The sequence below is a fragment of the Triticum urartu genome, chromosome 3A (assembly GCF_056163025.1).
Source record: "Triticum urartu cultivar PI428250 chromosome 3A, HENAU_Tu73, whole genome shotgun sequence".
NCBI lineage: Eukaryota > Viridiplantae > Streptophyta > Magnoliopsida > Poales > Poaceae > Triticum > Triticum urartu.
The window spans coordinates 700,791,169-700,809,876 of NC_141875.1; the positions used below are offsets into that span (position 1 = coordinate 700,791,169).

Below are 18,708 nucleotides of genomic sequence, written 5' to 3' on the forward strand. Positions count from 1 at the left end.
GTATGTTACAGTGAAGTGGGTGACATGACTCCAAATCTTACAGCTAATCAAGCGTCGGAGTGAGGCTCGATTATTTTATTAGGGTAGCGGAAGCGTATATAATACAAGTGACCAACTCCAGGATCACACGGGACAGACTGGGACTCCTCTAGGCGTCGGACTCGCTATCGAACTCTTCATCCATAAGATCGCCTTTGTCAACATCTGGCCAAATCAACAAGCCAGGTGAGTACTTTGAATGTACTCGCAAGACAGTTTGGACATAGGATATAACAAATGCAAACATGATGCACATGAGCAGATTAGTAATGCACACTTAGGTAATAAATTTGCACTGCATGATAAATGAAAGGAAGTCAGGCGGTAATCCTCCCGAAATCCTAATAAAATAACTAAAGGCCGATCGGGTGTCTGAAGCGACGCCTCAAAAGGAAAAATAAATTAACATGCCACAGTCGGGAGTCAAGGCGACACCACATAAAGGGCTTATATTGAAATGTAAATGACAGTACGTGCCACAGTCGAACGTCTAGGCGACATCTCGAAAAGGGCTTATAATGAAATTAAATAACAAGGATGCCACAATCGGACGTCCGAGCAACATCACATAAAGGGCTTATATCAAAAGTAAATAACAAGAATGCCACAGTCGGACGTCTAAGCGACATCACATCAAGGGCTTATATCAAAAGCAAATAACAGGAATGCCACAGTCGGACGTTTGAGCAACATCACATAAAGGGCTTATATCAAAAGTAAATAACAATAATGCCACAGTCGGACGTCTGGGCGACATCACATAAAGGACTTATATTTCATCATTCGAATTCAAGTAGCTCATGAGTTTAAATCATCCCAAAGAAATACTCAGTACATAATAATAAACTGGTTAGTCCGTCCACGGGAATAACTTTCAGCCGGGATTACAGCTCTTAGTTTCATGTTTATCCTCCGGAGACTGTCACTGAGACTGACACTGATATGTTGATCAAAGTCCTTGATCATGGACACGGTTACTCGGATGGTTTTGACTCTGCAGAGTTTGTACTCTTCACCCACAGCCAACGGATTTCAGTAGTCACAAAGGACTAGTTCCGTTTACGGTGTTTTAGAAGAAACACATCTAACCAATAAACACCCATTCCACATTCTGCTGCCAGGGGTCACCCTAGGCAACGATCAAGAAAAACTCTGAGACGGGGAGGCTACAACCTCGAGTAGCATGGGATCAAATTTATATTCACGCGCTCTAAGGGGTGCCCCCTCTCGATCCCAACCGGAAACACCCATGCCCCCTGACTGGATGACGAGCTTTAATCCAGGGCCATGGAACCCTCATCATGGTCCCTCTATTTGGTGCGTACAAGGGAAGAGGTTAGCAACTGACTAGACCGTATTCTTTATAGAAGACATGTGGCGGCACAAAAAGGGGACGAACGGGACATGACTTGATCCACGATAATACCGGAGTTAAACGGTTGACACAAGACTGGCATGCTTCAACAATACCAGCTTACCACCTATCATGCCACCACATGATCAGGTTATATCACCATCATATGAACACATCATATTTCGAAGTCCACTTGTAGCTTGCCTTGCATGCAATATAACATTCACTAATGCTTATGTAAACATGCCATGAGGAAACTACTCAAGCAAACATGCAAACCACTCATCATATCAAAGGGTCAAACATGCTTGCCTGGTTCGGAGTAGTCGGAGTCTAGCTCGGCGAAGTTTGCGCTTCCATCACCTCCTTCGGTATCTACAATATAAAAAAATCAGATACTAACGTGAATACCGTGCGTGCATAAAAATTGCTCCAAATATTTTTCAAATAAATATGATAAAAAACTAGACAGAAAAATAAAGATGACAGAAAAAGAATCAACTCAAAATCATCTTTTGTTTAAAAGTTATAAAGGTTTTAGTCCAGGGACTAATCTGTGATGAAATAGAAAATTTTCAGGGGCTAGTTTAGAAAAAACAGAAAACGCTTCGGTTAAAAATACGCCAGCCCAAAGGAAAAACGTACTTTGCCTGAAGGCGCTTTCAGAAAATGTTTCAAATAGAAGAGGAGGGGCTGACGAGGGGGTCCCACCCGTCAGGTTTAAAAATTTGAAAAAGAAAACAGAGCACACCGGCGCCCAAGGATCGCGGTGGTCGCCGGCGTCGATCCACGGCGAGGTAGGGGAAACGGAGAGTACCTACGGGTTCACAGAGCTCTTCCGCATCTGTGGGTGGTGGAGTTGGTCGTCGGTGAGCACCACGTCGACGGCGGCCTCCACTCCGGCGGACGGTGGTTCGGGCGGTGGTGGATCTCGCCGAGGAGGGCTGCAGACGCAAAATTGAGGCTAGGGTCAGAAGAGTGGGAGCACTAGGAGTCTACTGGCATGGTTTGGGAGGCGGGGGTGCCCTCACCGGAGAGAATCGTGTCGGAGCCCGAAGCGGATCGGGGCGGCCGGAGTTGGGGAAGAAGACTCTCCCGAGGCCCTCTAATGAGTGTGGCGAGGTTCTGAGGAGAGGAGGGGAGGTGCTGGGTTGAGGACGAGCTCGCGGTCGCTATTTATAGCCGGCCCGAAGCGGTTGCCGAGAACGGGATAACTCCGGCGCGCGATTACGGTGCTGCAGTGGTCGGGCTGGATGTTTAGGTTATTGGGCATCATCGTGTTGGTCCACTGGTTCCGTTTAAGGGTTAAACTTGTTATGACTTGGGTGATACTCCATGCTCTCGACGGAACGGCCTCACAGGCACGTCGGCGGCAGGGAGCGCGCTCTGTGCTTTCCAGGCCACGACGACGGCTCTGCAGCACGTACAGGGAAGGGGACGGCCATGCGGAGGCTCTTGGAGGATTGGGCGGTGCTGGACAGCGCCGTTCCACGCTGAGCCTCTCTGGCGGCTACAACGAGTGTTGCTGTCGCCGCTCATGGGGGCGATGTACCCCTGCCAGCTCACCGCCGATGCTCGCAACCGTCCAGGCAACCGTGCGGCGTGATGGATAAGAAGGGGGAGCAGTGAGCAAGGCGCCAACGCGCGCACTGGCGAGATCGATGCCAAGTTCTGAAGAAAACGACACTGACGACTGAACCGAAACACTGAAACTCTGAATTTGACAGGAACAGTGCACGCCAACTGTTTGACAAAATGATTTAGGCACGTGAAAAAAATTTCTGGAGCTGGGACTTGGTGAGGTGGTCTCTTGATGCATCTAGAGGCTTCCTTATTTATTTCAGATTTTTAGGAAAAGAAAAAGAATGAATTTCACCAAAAAAGGCAAATCTGGTCCAAACTTGCAGTAAGCAAATTTTGAAAAATTTGAACTGTGGACCAGTGGATCTTGATGGATCTTGGTTGAGGGTACCAAGGACTAGTTGGGGTAATTTGCTTGGGCTCAGAAACTTAAAGGATCTGGTACTTCCTTTGTAAATCCCAAGAGTCCAAACTAAATTACAGAAAAATGTTTGAGGATAAATCAAATAGAACTAAAATCTAAAAGAGGTTGAAACTTGCAGGAATTGGATGTTTGACTTGACCCCAAAGTAGGGAGGTGGGTTTGGAAGAAAGATTTCAACATGTGACATGGCAAAAGAGAAAGGTTTGAATGGGAAAAGAATAAATCCATAATCCATAGGATTTCTTTTTAATAGAAGGAATTGTAAAAACTTTCCAAAAAACCATTTGGGTTGAGCCAACCCAATATGAAAAACCCTCAAGACCAAAATCAAGGTTGGAAAGAACCCATGACATACTTGTCATAAAAGGATTTGAGAAGGAGAGACTTTTAGAAAAATTTAATAACCTCCTTTCCATCAAAAGAAAAAGGAAATTGATAAAAACCAAATCAATTTTTTTGGAGTGTTACAGTGGAGTTGGCCTAAAGATATTTCTTTCTTTAAGCCTGCAACATCCATGTCATGTATTTATGGTCAAGGGTTAGCAGGGCCATCCAAATAGAATATGTATAACACAAGAGGCAGTTGATCCTACTTAATTAAGTACTAAGATACCCCGGCCCATGCATTAGTCGCAAGTACCCCATATGTCCTATTTTTAGTAAATTCATGCTAAAATTCGCGGAAAATTTCAGCATGACCTTTGCTGAAAATAGGACATATGGAGTACCCGAATTTGCCGGAACGGAAGTTAATCGACATTCCGGCAAACTCAAGGGCCTCTCGGGGTACCTGCAAAATCATCACGACACGATGGTCGGAGACAAAACCCAGCAAACTAGCACCACAATGTGCCTCTACTTTCATATATGGATGAAAAGGCCATAGACCATATGGTCCTCTGCTTTCATATGGACAAAAATCAGCTCAACTTATGTGAGCTTCCATTCCAGATCTAATAGGTCACCCAACAAAAAATCATCAATAGTTTTAGCTGAAAAAAATCAAGGATGTTGGTCTTATACTTGTTTTTTAATGTACTTATGACAATCAGCAGCATGTCTATCCATGCCAACAATCTCTAGATGTTCAACCAAACATGTGCTATTTAATTAGGAAAGTAGGACCAAACTACATTCACCTATCAAACGATGTTACCATTCATCTAGCAATACAAAAAAACACAGAAATTGCAAGGTCTGGAGCTTTTGAGTTTATTAAGTACCTTCAGTTCTGAGCTTTAAATGTCAAAAGAGCTTCACAGAATCTTGAATCCTCCAAATCACTCTTAACAGTTCTGCATTGCACAAAGGCAGCAATGAGCCAATGATATCAGTAGCAATAATAGGCGCTGCAGTTATATAACTTATCAAATAGGCCCAACTTAGTTAGCATTCTATCTGCACAACTGGCCAAATAAAACAGATGAACTATTCATAAATGTTTTTGAAGTTTTTATTATTTTTGGATAAGTGTTTCTGAACAGAGGAAGTATATATTTTGTCTAAATGAAAAGATGGTGCCCCTGCAAACTTGGTGTACCGAGGCAACGGCAGAGCTTCTCGGGGGCGAACCTGTTGGTAATATGCCCTAGAGGCAATAATAAATTAGTTATTATTATATTATATTTCATTGTTCATGATAATCGTTTATTATCCATGCTAGAATTGTATTGATAGGAAACTCAGATACATGTGTGGATACATAGACAACACGATGTCCCCAGTAAGCCTCTAGTTGACTAGCTCGTTGATCAATAGATGGTTACGGTTTCCTGACCATGGACATTGGATGTCGTTGATAACGGGATCACATCATTAGGAGAATGATGTGATGGACAAGACCCAATCCTAAGCCTAGCACAAGATCGTGTAGTTCGTATGCTAAAGCTTTTCTAATGTCAAGTGTCATTTCCTTAGACCATGAGATTGTGCAACTCCCGGATACCGTAGGAGTGCTTTGGGTGTGCCAAACGTCACAACGTAACTGGGTGGCTATAAAGGTGCACTACGGGTATCTCCGAAAGTGTCTGTTGGGTTGGCACAAATCGAGACTGGGATTTGTCACTCCGTGTAACGGAGAGGTATCTCTGGGCCCACTCGGTAGGACATCATCATAATGTCCACAATGTGACCAAGGAGTTGATCACGGGATGATGTGTTACGGAACGAGTAAAGAGACTTGCCGGTAACGAGATTGAACAAGGTATCGGGATACCGACGATCGAATCTCGGGCAAGTATCGTACCGATAGACAAAGGGAATTGTATACGGGATTGGTTCATCCGATGAGATCATCATGGAGCATGTGGGAGCCAACATGGGTATCTAGATCCCGCTGTTGGTTATTGACCGGAGAGTTGTCTCAGCCATGTCTGCATGACTCCAGAGCCCGTAGGGTCTACACACTTAAGGTTCGATGACGCTAGGGTTATAGGGAATAGATGTACGTGGTTACCGAATGTTGTTCGGAGTCCCGGATGAGATCCTGTACGTCACGAGGAGTTCCGGAATGGTCCGGAGGTAAAGATTTATATATGGGAAGTCATCATACGGTCACCGGAATAATTTGGGGGGTTACCGGTATTGCACCGGGACCACCGAAGGGGTTCCGGGGGTCCACCTGCCCCGGAGGGGCCTATGGGCTGTGTGTGGAGAGGGACCAGCCCCTTAGTGGGCTGGGCGCCTCCCCCCTAGGGCCCATGCGCCTAGGGTTTGGGGGAACCCTAAAAGGGGGCGCCCCCCTTGCCTTGGGGGGCAAGGCAACCCCCCTGGCCACCGCCCCCTCCTCAGATTGGATCTGAGGGGGACGGCCCCCCTCTCCCTTGCCCCTATATATATGTGGGGGGTGGGAGGGCAGCCGCACCCAAGTTCTGGCGCAGGCCTCCCCCTCTCCCAAGTCCTCCTCCTCTCCCGCGGTGGTTGGCGAAGCCCTGTAGGATTGCCACGCTCCTCCTTCACCACCACGCCGTTGTGATGCTGCTGGATGGAGTCTTCCCCAACCTCTCCTTCTCCCCTTGCTGGATCAAGGCGTGGGAGACGTCACTGGGCTGCACGTGTGTTGAACGCGGAGGCGCCGTTGTTCGGCAATTAGATCGGAATCAACCGCGATCTGAATCGCTGCGAGTACGACTCCTTCATCCGCGTTCTTGCAACGCTTCCGCTTAGCGATCTACAAGGGTATGTAAATGCATTCCCCTTCCCCTCGTTGCTAGATTACTCCATAGATTGATCTTGGTGATGCGTAGAAAATTTTAAATTTCTGCTACGATCCCCAAAAGAACCTGGGCGGTCGCCCCCTAGCAAAAATGAAACTTTTTTAATACCCCTTCATAGTAATGAGGCGGCACTGCACATACCAGCCTGTAGGGCCCTTTTAACATCTCCTTACGGAGACAAACTAGCTCCGACCTAGTGCAGCAAGCGACCAACTCTGATTTCTATCATCTTCTATTCTTTCCTCTTGCCATCTTGTGTTGACTGAGCATGGGTGAGCGCCTGCATAGAGGTAGAGGTGAGGCACTGATCAGCATGCCTGCGTGTGGGTTGGCAGGCAGCTAGCAGGGCGTCCAGCCAGAGGTGGCGAAGAGGTCAGAGCTGAGATCGGCGCCGCACGCAGTGAGCTAGTGAGCAGCAAGCAAGCAAGAGCAGTTTGCCCACCCACTCCCCGCTGGAAATTTCTTCCTTGTATAGATTCTTGCATCTTAATTTCTTGTGGAAAGTTTTGAATAGGTCATAGATTTTGTACTAAGGACAAAGAAACAAAGAGCTGATTTTTTTGCCGGGAAGATTGAGAGCTTTATTGATTAGTGAATAGGATTACAATCCATAGCCAAAAGCCAAGAGGATTCTCTCAGAACTCAACCCAATACTCCATGGTTAAATAATATTTTGGTATTTTTTCATGGACTAGCTGCAGTTAAATAATATATAATCAGTGTTAGAAATGTGATAAAATAATTATCGAAGTTTCTCAATAGTTTTCAGTGTCTAATTTGTCGTAGTGGTACAATTCCATATTCGAGAAGAAAAAATGTTTGCCCCTCCTAAGATTTCTTTCAAGCTCCGCCACTGTACCTAGGTGTGTTCATTGTTGGACTTACTAGGTGTGTTCGTCAAGAAAAACCTAGGTGTACCTAGATGTGTGTTTGTTGTTGGACCTGCTTATTAGCTCAAGACGAAACGAACGATGCATGGGTTAGCGAAGTGTACCTAGGCTGATAATATATCTACTCTAGCTAGTAAGTGGTCATCTGAAAGGCTGGAACGAGCAGGAACGTGTGAGGTTAGGCATTTATTCGGTTAGAACTGAATAAACTGCAGAATGATCTCGCTCCTTTTTGCCAACTGATGAACGCAGTCCAGTGCCCATTACCAATACAAACGGTCGAGGGGAGGGAGGGAGGTAATGGGGAGGAAGGGTGGAGAGGGAGGAAGGAGGAAGGAGGAGAGGTACCTGGGCGGGCGTGGCCGGTCGCCGGAGGGGTCGGGGTCGGGGTCGACGGCGGCGGCGGCGTCGAAGGGATGGCTCGAGGGCGTCCGAGCTTGTCCGGGTCCTCGTAGTCGAAGAGGAAGACAACGGCGGTCCTCCTGGGCACCTCGGTTGGTCGTGGGGAGGCCGGGGGCCACGTGCTTCGCGGGTCGGCGGCAGTCGTCGTCTTGCACCCCGTGCGGTCGTCGGCGGTGTAGCGAATGGAGTGGTAGGGGGTGCGGGGGCGCGGTGGCGGCGGCGCGGGGGAGCCGGAGCGGGTGTGGAGCGGGCCCGGGGAGGGAAGGGGGATCTGGCGAGGGAGAGGGAAGGGGGGATCGGGCGAAGGGGTATCCATCTAGAGGGGGAATGTTAGTAATGGCGCACCATCTAGGGGTGCACCATAAAAACACTCATAGCAATGGCGCACCCTCCTCCGGTGCGCCGTTAGTAACTTCTTTTTTTCATTATTTCTTGTTGCATCTAATAATTTGTTTTTTTATCAAATTTGTTATTTTCATGAGGACTAGAATAGAAGATATCATCAAATATCATCAATTTTTTTTAAAAATATATCATCAAATTTGTTTTTTTATTTTTAATTGAAAATATCATCAAATTTGTTATTTAAAAATATCATCAAAAAACGGGGGAGGGTGCGGGGTGTCGGCGGCGGCGGTGGAGCGGGCCGGGGGAGGGTGCGGGGGGTCGGCGGCGGCGGTGGAGCGGGGAAGGGTGCGGTGGGTCGCCGGCGACGGTGGAGCGGGGGAGGGTGCGGTGGGTCATCGGCGGCGGTGGAGCGGGGGAGGGTGCGGGGGGTCGTCGGCGGCAGTGGAGCGGGGAGGTGGGTGCGGGGGGTGCTCGGTAGCGAGGGGGATCTGGCGAGGGGAATAGCGATCGAGATGGAAGGGGGATCGAGATCGAGTGTCCTCATGAATATTCAATATTTTTTCATATTGAATATGAAAAAATATCATCAAATTTGAAAAAATATTCATGAATTCAAAACGTGCCCATGAATTAAATTTAAAAATATTCATGAGTTCGAAAAATAAAAATGATAGTAGTTTTGCAAAAAAAAATATAGTAGTGGCGCACTGTGCTGGAGCTAGTGCGCCATTACTATTTTTGGAAAAAAATTGTTACTAATGGCGCACCGTGGGTCTGGTGTGCCATTAGTGTCTACCACACTAATGGTGCACCAGCTCATGGTGCGCCATTACTATATAGTAGTGGCGCACCATGTTTCTGGTGCACCATTAGTGGCCATATCATCTATAGCCCTTTTCCTAGTAGTGAATTATCAATGTACCGAATGCGAATCATATGAACATGATGAAAACTAGCTTGACGATATTCTCATGTGTCCTCGGGAGCGCTTTACATCATATAAGAGTTTGTCCAGGCTTGTCCTTTGCTACAAAAAGGATTGGGCCACCTTGTTGCACTTTATTTACTTTTGTTACTTGTTACTCGTTACAAATTATCCTATCACAAAACTATCTGTTACCTGTTATTTCAGTGCTTGCAGATAATACCTTGCTGAAAACCGCTTATCATTTCCTTCTGCTCCTCGTTGGGTTCGACACTCTTACTTATCGAAAGGACTACGATAGATCCCCTATACTTGTGGGTCATCAGTCTCCTTGGCCCGAACCTGGGTAAACGATTTGCGTGCTGACCGCCAGACCCGCTCTTTGCACAACCCCGTGCCCGCCAACCGTAGAAGGGATCCCAGTGACCCCATAGGTGTCGTTTCCCACCAACAATCGTCGACATCAGCACCTTCCTCGCCGGCTCGACTGGTCACCTCAGCTTGACCTAGGATTGTGGGTCGTGTCGGCTTGTCAAGATTGGACGGGCGCTCTCGTCAATTTTAACTCCAATCTCCATCAAGATCATGGTGAAATCATCGATGAAGCTCAGGGGCTCGACGTCAACATTACCCTCGGGCGACTGTGGAGATTTTTTTGGATGGCGGAATTGCGTTCGCCGTCCCCATCTCCTCGAACGTCGCTTTGACGATTTCTTTGGTGGAATTGTGCAAAATTGAGTCTACAACAACCCTGTAAATTTTCTCGTATTCTGATGGAGGAATCTCCTGCAATCTGCGATACATTGGAGCCCTATTGAACTGGACAGAAATCTGGACGAATTTGTGCTAAGGGGTACAGCGGCCAACTCAAAAATATTTTGGAAGATCCAACTGTTCATAGGCAGCGGAATTCCTATGTCGTCCATCAACGACAATATAACTTCTATGCAAATATAGATAAACATGACTCATTACATTGTCTTTCTTGTCCAACATCAACTATTTGAACAAGTGTGAAAATATTCATTGAGGGTTCACAATCACAAAATATGTCCAACATAGTATATTTGTATGTGAAATTTCTCTTCCTTGTACTAATCTTTCATGCATTGTTCAAATGATCAATGTTGTGTTTGTTAAATTTCAATAGATTCTACTTCCTAAACCCAATGTGAAGATGCTACTTCCTATTAGATCAGCATATGAAATTGAATTGCAATGCTAGGATACACAATAAAGAAAGCGAAAACAGGATACTCATGCTATTCTTTATTATAGATGCTCTCACAAAGGTATACAACGAAAACACGAAGGAGCAATAGCACACATTGCAATCTATTTCATACTACAACTTTTACTAAACCACAATAATAGATAATAAGAATGATAAAGATTGTGATATGATACTAGGGCACCTTCCCCAAGCTTGGAAGAAGCCAAGGGTGGTGCCCATACCAAAGTACTCCCTCTGTTTCTTTTTACTTCGCATATAAGATTTAGTCAAAGTCAAACTGCACAAAGTTTGACCAAATTTATATTAAAAAGTATGAACATCTACAATACTAAAACTATATAGTATGAACATACGTTTCATGGTGCATCTGATAATATTGATTTCATATTGTGAATGTTTATATTTTTTAATATAAACTTAGTCAAACTCTACAAAGATTGACTTTGACCAAACCTTATATGTGGACTAAAAAGAAACGGAGGGAGTACTCAAGTTTCCTTCTTTGGTGATGATGGTGGTGACGAAACAAGCTTGTTATCCTTCTTCCAAGTCATATGTTGTCCATCAAGAAAAGATAAGGTGGTCTCCGGGATCTTGAAATTTGCAGCCAAACCCATCATCTTGAACTTGGTTTCATACTCATAGTTTTGATTATGCAGATCATAAATTTGAGGTTGGAGGTTTCAAACTTTCATGTGGAGGCAATCAATTGCCTCCCATGTCTTGGCAATCTCCTACTTCTGTTCACGGAGCAATTTCGTGCTCACTGTGTGGTTTGCATCTAGTCCACGCTCCACCATCCTCTGGCACTTGAAGAGTTCTTGCTCCACATCCCTGAGCCTAGCCTTTTCTTCTCCCTCCTTCTTGGGCCCTTCAAGATCCTTGATGTGCAACACCCCATCCCTATACTCCAAGGTTTTGGGATGCATCATAACCCCAGGGAGATAAGGGTTGATGACCTTCTCAAAGAACTAATCCTTTGGGAGCTTGGCGACGACATAGTGATCTAGCTCCGAAAACCCTAGCAGAAACAAGGTCGAAACAAAAACAGGAGGAAAACTTGTGACACATGTATTAAACATCCGGGCGGAATTTATAGATTTTTTTTCTGTGCAAAACAAGCATACAGGAAAGAGACAGAGTTGGGAAGGTGTACGGGGTCCCCACACGGCCACACGGCGCACCCTAGGGGAAGCCACCAGGGCGTGTGGGCCCTTGGTGCACCCTAGGCTCCCTCTTTTTCCTGAAAATTATTAAATATTCCAAAACTGACAGATATATTATTATTTTATGAATTTTGAAAGTTAGTCTACTTAATGTACCACGTACCTATTTCTTTTACGGGGTTCTCAAAGCTTCATGGGTAGTTTCTTCTATGCATTCTTCTAGTATAATTACTTGAATAAGGTCTGAATCTATGTTAATGGGATTACCTAGAGTAGAATATTTTAATCTTTGCCCATTATCCACCTTCGGTTTATCTCCTTCGGCGTTATTGATCTTGATAGCTCTGGAATGGTGAAATTTTTCGATGATATATGGACCTTCCCACCTGGAAAGAAGTTTGCCTGCAAAATGTCTAAAATGAGACTTGTACAGAAGAACTTTAACAACAATGTTGAAATGCCATTCTAAATACTTTTATCATGCCATATTTTATCTTATTCTTTGAACAACTTTGCATTTTGATAAGCTTCTGTTCTCCACTCATCAAGAGAACTCATATTAAATAACCTCTTTTATCCAACAAGTTTGAAATCATAGTTAAGATATTTAATTTTCCAATAGGATTTATGTTCTAGCTCAATTGGTAAATGGCATGCTTTTCCACAAACCATTTTAAAAGGGACATTCCCATAGGATTTTTCTAAGCAGTTCTATATGCCCAGACTAGATCATCTAGTTTCTTAGACCAATTCTTTCTAGATTTATTAACTGCCTTTTTGCAAAATTAATTTAATTTCTCTATTAGTTAATTCAACATTTGCAAGTTTAGCTCGTAAACAACCACAATTAGATTCTATTTCAGCAGCTAAACAGATTCTAACTTAGGGATTGGACTTTGCGAAAGAAACAAAAACAGATTTAAATGCCCAAAAGCTCCGCTGATGAGCGAACAAGAGTATACCAATGATATTGAGAAAATGACATGCGTTCTTTCCATACTAACAAAGGACAAAGGACCAACAAGCTTAATCAGACGGTGGTACGTTGGGGGTGGGTGGGTGGGGGTATGTAAGCAGGTGGTCAATATCCAAATAGTGGAATCCGATGATCTATATCGTGACATGGTTGACTGATGTATAACGATTCTACTTTTTATTCGGTCTGATATACAATGCATGCATGTGGGATATGTATGTGGCTTGATCCAATAGCTAAAAATTGAGAAGTATATATATAGGACAATTGTTTGTGGTTACTCCCCGTTTTGTTTTGTACGTTTTATGTAGTATCTTTCAAAAATCATTGGTGCACGAAAGTTGTAGGTTTTGATTTCACATTGCACCTTCAGACAATGGAAAATGCTTCTTCCATGCTCGCACGGGAGCAGCAAGCTTAATTAGGCATGCCTCGCTTCATAGAGTGGAAACCGTACGTGGCTCCCAGTGAGGTATCATGCGCCAAAAAAAGACAAGCAATAACAAGAACTATATAGAGAGAGGATTAAATCATGGCTTTTTGACTTCACAGTACATTGCATACCACTGGCGATTGTTCCGCATGGACATCCACATCTTGAGAAATTTGAATGATTGATTTTGTTCTAACCTATACATCTCTAGAGATTTGGAAACCAAGCCCTGGTTATATTGTCCAGTAACTACGGATGCATCATCGACCCTGGGCCACATGCCATCAATTAGCAGAATTTTCGAGCTCATCTTACCCGGACGGCGTTTGATTTGGATAGGTTGTCTTCTTCGATTATCGGCGGTATTTGCGTTATATTCTTCAGCGACTTGATTCCAGTAATCCCGTGCAGCGTTTTCATTGCCAATAACAAAATCAGTGGGAACATTTAACCAAGCATTTACCTACTCAATTCATAAAATGTTGTTAGGCCAAGCTTTTCATGATATAGTAACTACTAATAATTAAACAAATGACTTACTAGGCATAGATTATCCTCTTCAGTCCATTGTAAGTGTAAGTCTCCGATGTTGGCGTGGCCGATATCCATTGAAAGATGTGATGTGTATGAACAAAAACTTGTATCAGATTTGAGTAGGATTGTGCTTGTGTATGAGCACAAAATCTTGGGATGGGCGTGGAACTAGAACCTGCAACTAGGACTATATATAACGAGATAGCTTTACTGCATGCATGATTTAGTCAGCACTGCATGCATGATTTAGTTAGGCCGATTTAACTGTGTATGATTGAAAGAATGGTTGAAGTAACTTGACATATATTTTTCTAACTTTATCTCACCGTGCTTTCAGGTTTTAAGATTGTGATCTTTGTCCCTGTTGGACCAGCTTGTCAACCACAAGTATTTCATTTTTTACACATTTATTTTGTATCAATTCAATTTTATTTTAAGTATTCATGTTTCATGCAGATTTATGATAGATAAATAAGCTCTATAGTTTATTGTACATTATTGTTGTGCGTGAAGAGGAAAGAAAATAATTACTTGTCCATCTTCAAAAGGAAATCAGCTGAGTTAGTTTAGTAGAGCTGGTTTTTAGTACAACGACCAGCTGAGTTAGTTGAGCAATTGCCGATTTGTAGCGCTCTAGGTAGCGCCTGCTGCCAGATTCGAACGAAGAAAAAGGCTCGCGTGCAAAAAATAGGGTAAGCGCTTGGCGACTGGCTCCGCATCATGCCAGCACAAATCCTGGGATGTGGGGGGGGGGGGGGGGGTGTTGACCAAATCGGACTAAGCGCCCCCGTTGTACATGGCCTAATGGTACAAAGGATCTACGACAGGTTGACTGCTGTATAATGGTTGTGCTTTTGGGGGGGGGGGGGGGGGGGGGGGGATGATGCAAGAAGGTGGTCAATGGACAGATAATAGAACCAAGGATCTACGACATGGTTGACTGTTGTTTAATGGTTGTGCTTTTGTGGGAGGAAGCGAAGGATACCAACCTGGAAAGCTAGCCAATCATGTCACATGGTTTCTTCAATCAATAAGACAATAGTACCACCAAATGAAAGGAGCAACAAACTTTTTGTTCAGTATCATGCAACTCTTTAGTTCTCTTATAAATTGCCTCAAGCACAAACAACTAACGACACTGTAAAAACGAATTTGGGCGCAACTTTTGGAAAAAGGTGTATGCGAGTATATAACATAAGACAAAGCCCAAGCAAGTATAGAAATAAAACAATGCATGTGGGGTATGTCCTTATGTGGCTTGACCCAACAGTCAAAGATAAGAAGTAAAATCAAGGGTGCTCGTATATATGCACTATGAAATTAAAACCTACAACTTCCATGCACCAACGATTTGGGAAAGAAACAAAAGGATATTCAAACAATGTCAGTGGTTTCTTCCATGCCAGCAAGGGAGCATCAAGCTTATAATTAGGCATGTCTCTCTCCATGTAGTGCAAATGGTAGGTGGCTCCCAATGAGGTGTCACATGCCAAGAAAAGGAAAGGAATAACAATAAATCTGTAGACAGAGGATTAAAGTAAAGTTGAGATGGACGGGGAGAATTACAGGGGGGATGGTGGATGTAGGTGCTCATCTCCAAATAACGGAATGAGGCAGGTGGCGGAAGGATCCACGTTGCGACATGGGTGACCATTATGTAACAGTTGGGCTTTTTAATTTGGTCTGACATTTCTAGTTAAAAATTGAAACAAAGAACATTTTTGCGCCAAGATTTTGGGAGAGTATGCGAAGTATACCAAGTTAGACCATGATGTCGCCAAATTGTTACTTTGCTATCAAATTGAGTAAGAGATAAGAAACTTCTTCTTCAAATCTCAAGCAATCCTTTCTAGTTTCTTCCCCTTAATTTCAATACAAAATCCATTTTGAAATGGTACCTTACAAATCCATTGGTAGATCTGGCTAGCTAGCATGAGCATAGACAAGCATAGATGAGACGACGATGAATGGAATCGTGGATCAGGCGGCAGCGTTGGTGGGCCTGGGGACGTACCTCTGGAGCCAAATCTCACGTTGTCCGATGGAGATCTTGACGAGTCTCTCGCCGTTGAGCACGAGCTTCACGATCGCCTCTGTCTTGAAGATGATCCGGCCGTACATGGCCGTGTGGCCTCCCTTCGTCTTCTCCATGAGCACCCTCACCCCACTTCCTGCACCCATGCATGCAAACCATGAGACATGATCCAGTTCCAATCATCATGGATCATGCATGCAGACATCTTGGTAGATCCATGTGTACAAATAAAGTTAATCAGTAGATCGAGTAGTGTATGTCAGTGCACACTTACTGCCTGAAGTACTCAAAGATCTCCTCGCGGTGGAGGGCATTTCCCTTGGAGAAGGTGATGAACATGGAGCGGCAGTCCTCCGGCACGGCCACTGGTTGGGAGGTGTAGGGCGCCATGAGCTCCGGCGGGTTGACAATCAGCCCAGTCTCGGACCTCCGGAGCAGGGCGTGCAGGCGGTCGTCGAATACGAACTTGCCGGCACCGTCGAGGAAGTGGGCGACCCTGCGGACGATGAGGTCCTGGTGGAAGGCGAAGAAGCCCGGCTCGATGTGGAAACAGCCTTGCATGCAGAGCGCAGAGATGAGCGGGATGGGCGGGAGCTCAGGCCAACGCCGTCCGAGGTACTCGAGGACGGCGTTGGCCTCTTCTGCGACGACGGCGACGGCGTCGGGTGCCATGGCTGGTACGTGCTGGATGGCGGAGATGATGCCCTGGTCCAGCCACACCAGGAGCGCCACCGCGTTCTGGGCTTTCTCCGGGCTGCCGCACACGGACAAGAACCTCTCGTGTGCCTGCCATGCGACGCTGTACATGTACAGAACCTCGCGCACCATCATTGCGGCCATGGATGCTCTTGCACCGGCCGGCCGGAGAAGAGGCGATGGATGGCTAGCCTGAGAAGAGAAGCTAGCAAGAGAGGAGCGAGGAAGGGGTGATGGGTCGATGGGGAATGGACCGGTATTTGTAGCTGCTCCTGCCGGTGGAAAGTTTAATGAGGTGCCAAAAATGGGCTAGCGAGAAACAGCTCTCTTTGAATCAGTTACGAACGCCAGCGTGTAGACCTAGATGCTCTTCGTTCGTTGGCCGGGTTTACATCCTTTTTTGGTTTTTAGTTCGTTTTACATCCTAAAACGTATACATATGTCGTTGCTTAACAATTTTGGATGGGGCGCAGCATTTGTATATCCTTCTAAATTTTTACTACCTTTTTCTTGGTACTGGCTAATTTTATACTCACCAGAGTTCACATGTTATACTTTTCTTTTCGATTTCATTTACATATATAGAGCACATTGTGATTCCTTACTCTCTATATAAACTTTATTGTCCCTCTAGCTACCTGCTTCCCCCATCACCATTAGATTGTGAGCTGTTTTTTGAGACACTCTCGCTAAGCTTTATTCAAACTTCCAATGCATTTACAGGTATGAAATGAAGATCCCCGGTTCGCCTAACCAAACATGGCGACCAACCTCCGGGGTTAAAGCGTGCTTAGCAAGATTGTGAGCCTCGAAATTCGAGCTCCTAAACGCGTGAAATATTTTACAAGAAGTAAAACTCATCGATCTCTCTATTATCTCTTGTACAATCGCTCCATATAATGCCAAAGAGTTGTGATTGATGTCATTCACCGCCGTCAGACAATCTGAAGCGATTTGAATATTTGACTGATAGATATCATCTGCACATCCTGGGCCGCTGCCTCAGAGCCCAAGATATTTCTTCTTCTCAATAACCCTTGTTAAATGGGCCAAATCTTTACTAAAACCTGTCCAAAACTTGTTTTGCTTGCCCTCCCAGTCCATTTACCCACCAGTATTATGGCCCAAACTCCGCTACTGGCGAGCTAAGCTTGCTTAGTTGTCCATTGCCCGTTCAACCACCATGATGTCAAAAAAACAAGGCCTAACAAAGCGGGAAACAACCTAGAGTCCTAGAGTCTCATCCCGTGGATTGGTTTGGTTTCACAGCCTTGTGTGCACTACTAAGTAATACGTGCATTGCACATGAAAACTTAGATAATCAAAGTATTGCCAAATGCTGACATATTTTATTGTAATAGGTGTATAATTTTTTTAGGCACATGGATGAACTATAAGGATATTAGTTCTTTTATCCCATTCCATAAAAAATAGCATATTATAGCTGCAAATTACTTGAAAACGTCATGGTATATACTAAAAAAACTCTGGTAAAATATATCTACCACATTTTTCTCTTGGAAGTGTCTCTTTTAGGTACTTCATATTAAACTTAATACAAAAAACATGAATACCTAATACAACTATATATAGGGTCGCGCTATTCGTCACCCTGGGTGACGACTAGTTATTCTTCACCCCCCCCCCCCTCTATTTTACCATCAATGCACCGTAATTTATGTTCCGTAAGTTTTGTCTTATTTCCGACGCAAAAAGGGACCGTAAAAAAAATATAATTGCCGTAAAAAATATTTTATGTTATGTAAATTAAACATAAAAACATAGTCTAAAATACACATAAACTGTAAATTTTCTTGTCTTATGACCTATATTTTTATTTTCTTATGTCAAATTTTACGTAGTGAATCAATAGGAATGTAACTATTTGAATTCGAAATATAATTTAATTATGAAATGATCGTAAGATTACCTCGGATGAAGAATAACTTATTCTGCAGCCTGGGTGATGAATATATATATAGCCTTGAATACAAAGAAATATAATCACAAAAGGAGAAAATCAATGACAGTTCTGATGTCTTCCTGTTTTTTTTCATGTCTAATTAACTACGCTCTTCAAGGTCTCTGAGTAACTTCGCTACAGCTAATGTTTTAGATGGAAAGGAAAATTTATTTATGATAGCGAGACCATGTTCTTTCTTAAATAGCAGAGTTATTGGTGTGGGTGCACTGTATTTTTATGTGGCCTACCAAATTTGGTAGAAGATATACAATACAATAGACATAGCAAGGAAAACAACTCCATATATATAAACAAAGGAAAGAAATGGTGTGGCAACATGCGCCTTTGCTTCTAGTATTAGTCTGGTATACCAGGGTGTTGATATGTCAAGATGTCAACGACGATGGTTTTAGAGCCAAAGTGCTAATAATGTATTGTCAAACTGGTGTCAGTGGTTAGGACACTTCACTCCATTTCCCACTTCTCACGGTCA

At 44.2% G+C, this 18,708-nt stretch overlaps 2 protein-coding genes across 2 annotated transcripts in view; both read right to left on the reverse strand.

Moving 5' to 3' along the window:
- Window positions 1-15,702, reverse strand: part of LOC147981839 (putative RNA-dependent RNA polymerase SHL2) — a 52,577-nt gene extending 36,875 nt beyond the window's left edge. The window contains exon 1 of the mRNA XM_087516125.1: window positions 15,536-15,702. Within this exon, the coding sequence (XP_087372251.1) occupies window positions 15,536-15,702 (167 nt within the window). The remainder of the gene's footprint in view (window positions 1-15,535) is intronic.
- Window positions 15,703-15,826: 124 nt separating this feature from the next.
- Window positions 15,827-16,493, reverse strand: LOC147981840 (uncharacterized). Its single transcript, XM_087516126.1, has one exon. It carries the CDS (start codon window positions 16,394-16,396, stop codon window positions 15,827-15,829), a length of 570 nt encoding a protein of 189 aa, XP_087372252.1. The 5' UTR covers window positions 16,397-16,493.
- Between the last annotated feature and the right edge of the window lie 2,215 nt (window positions 16,494-18,708).

What these genes read in the sequence shown, in the direction of transcription:
- LOC147981840 (XM_087516126.1), bottom strand. Translation starts at nt 16,396, where the DNA reads ATGGCCGCAATGATGGTGCGCGAGGTTCTGTACATGTACAGCGTCGCA.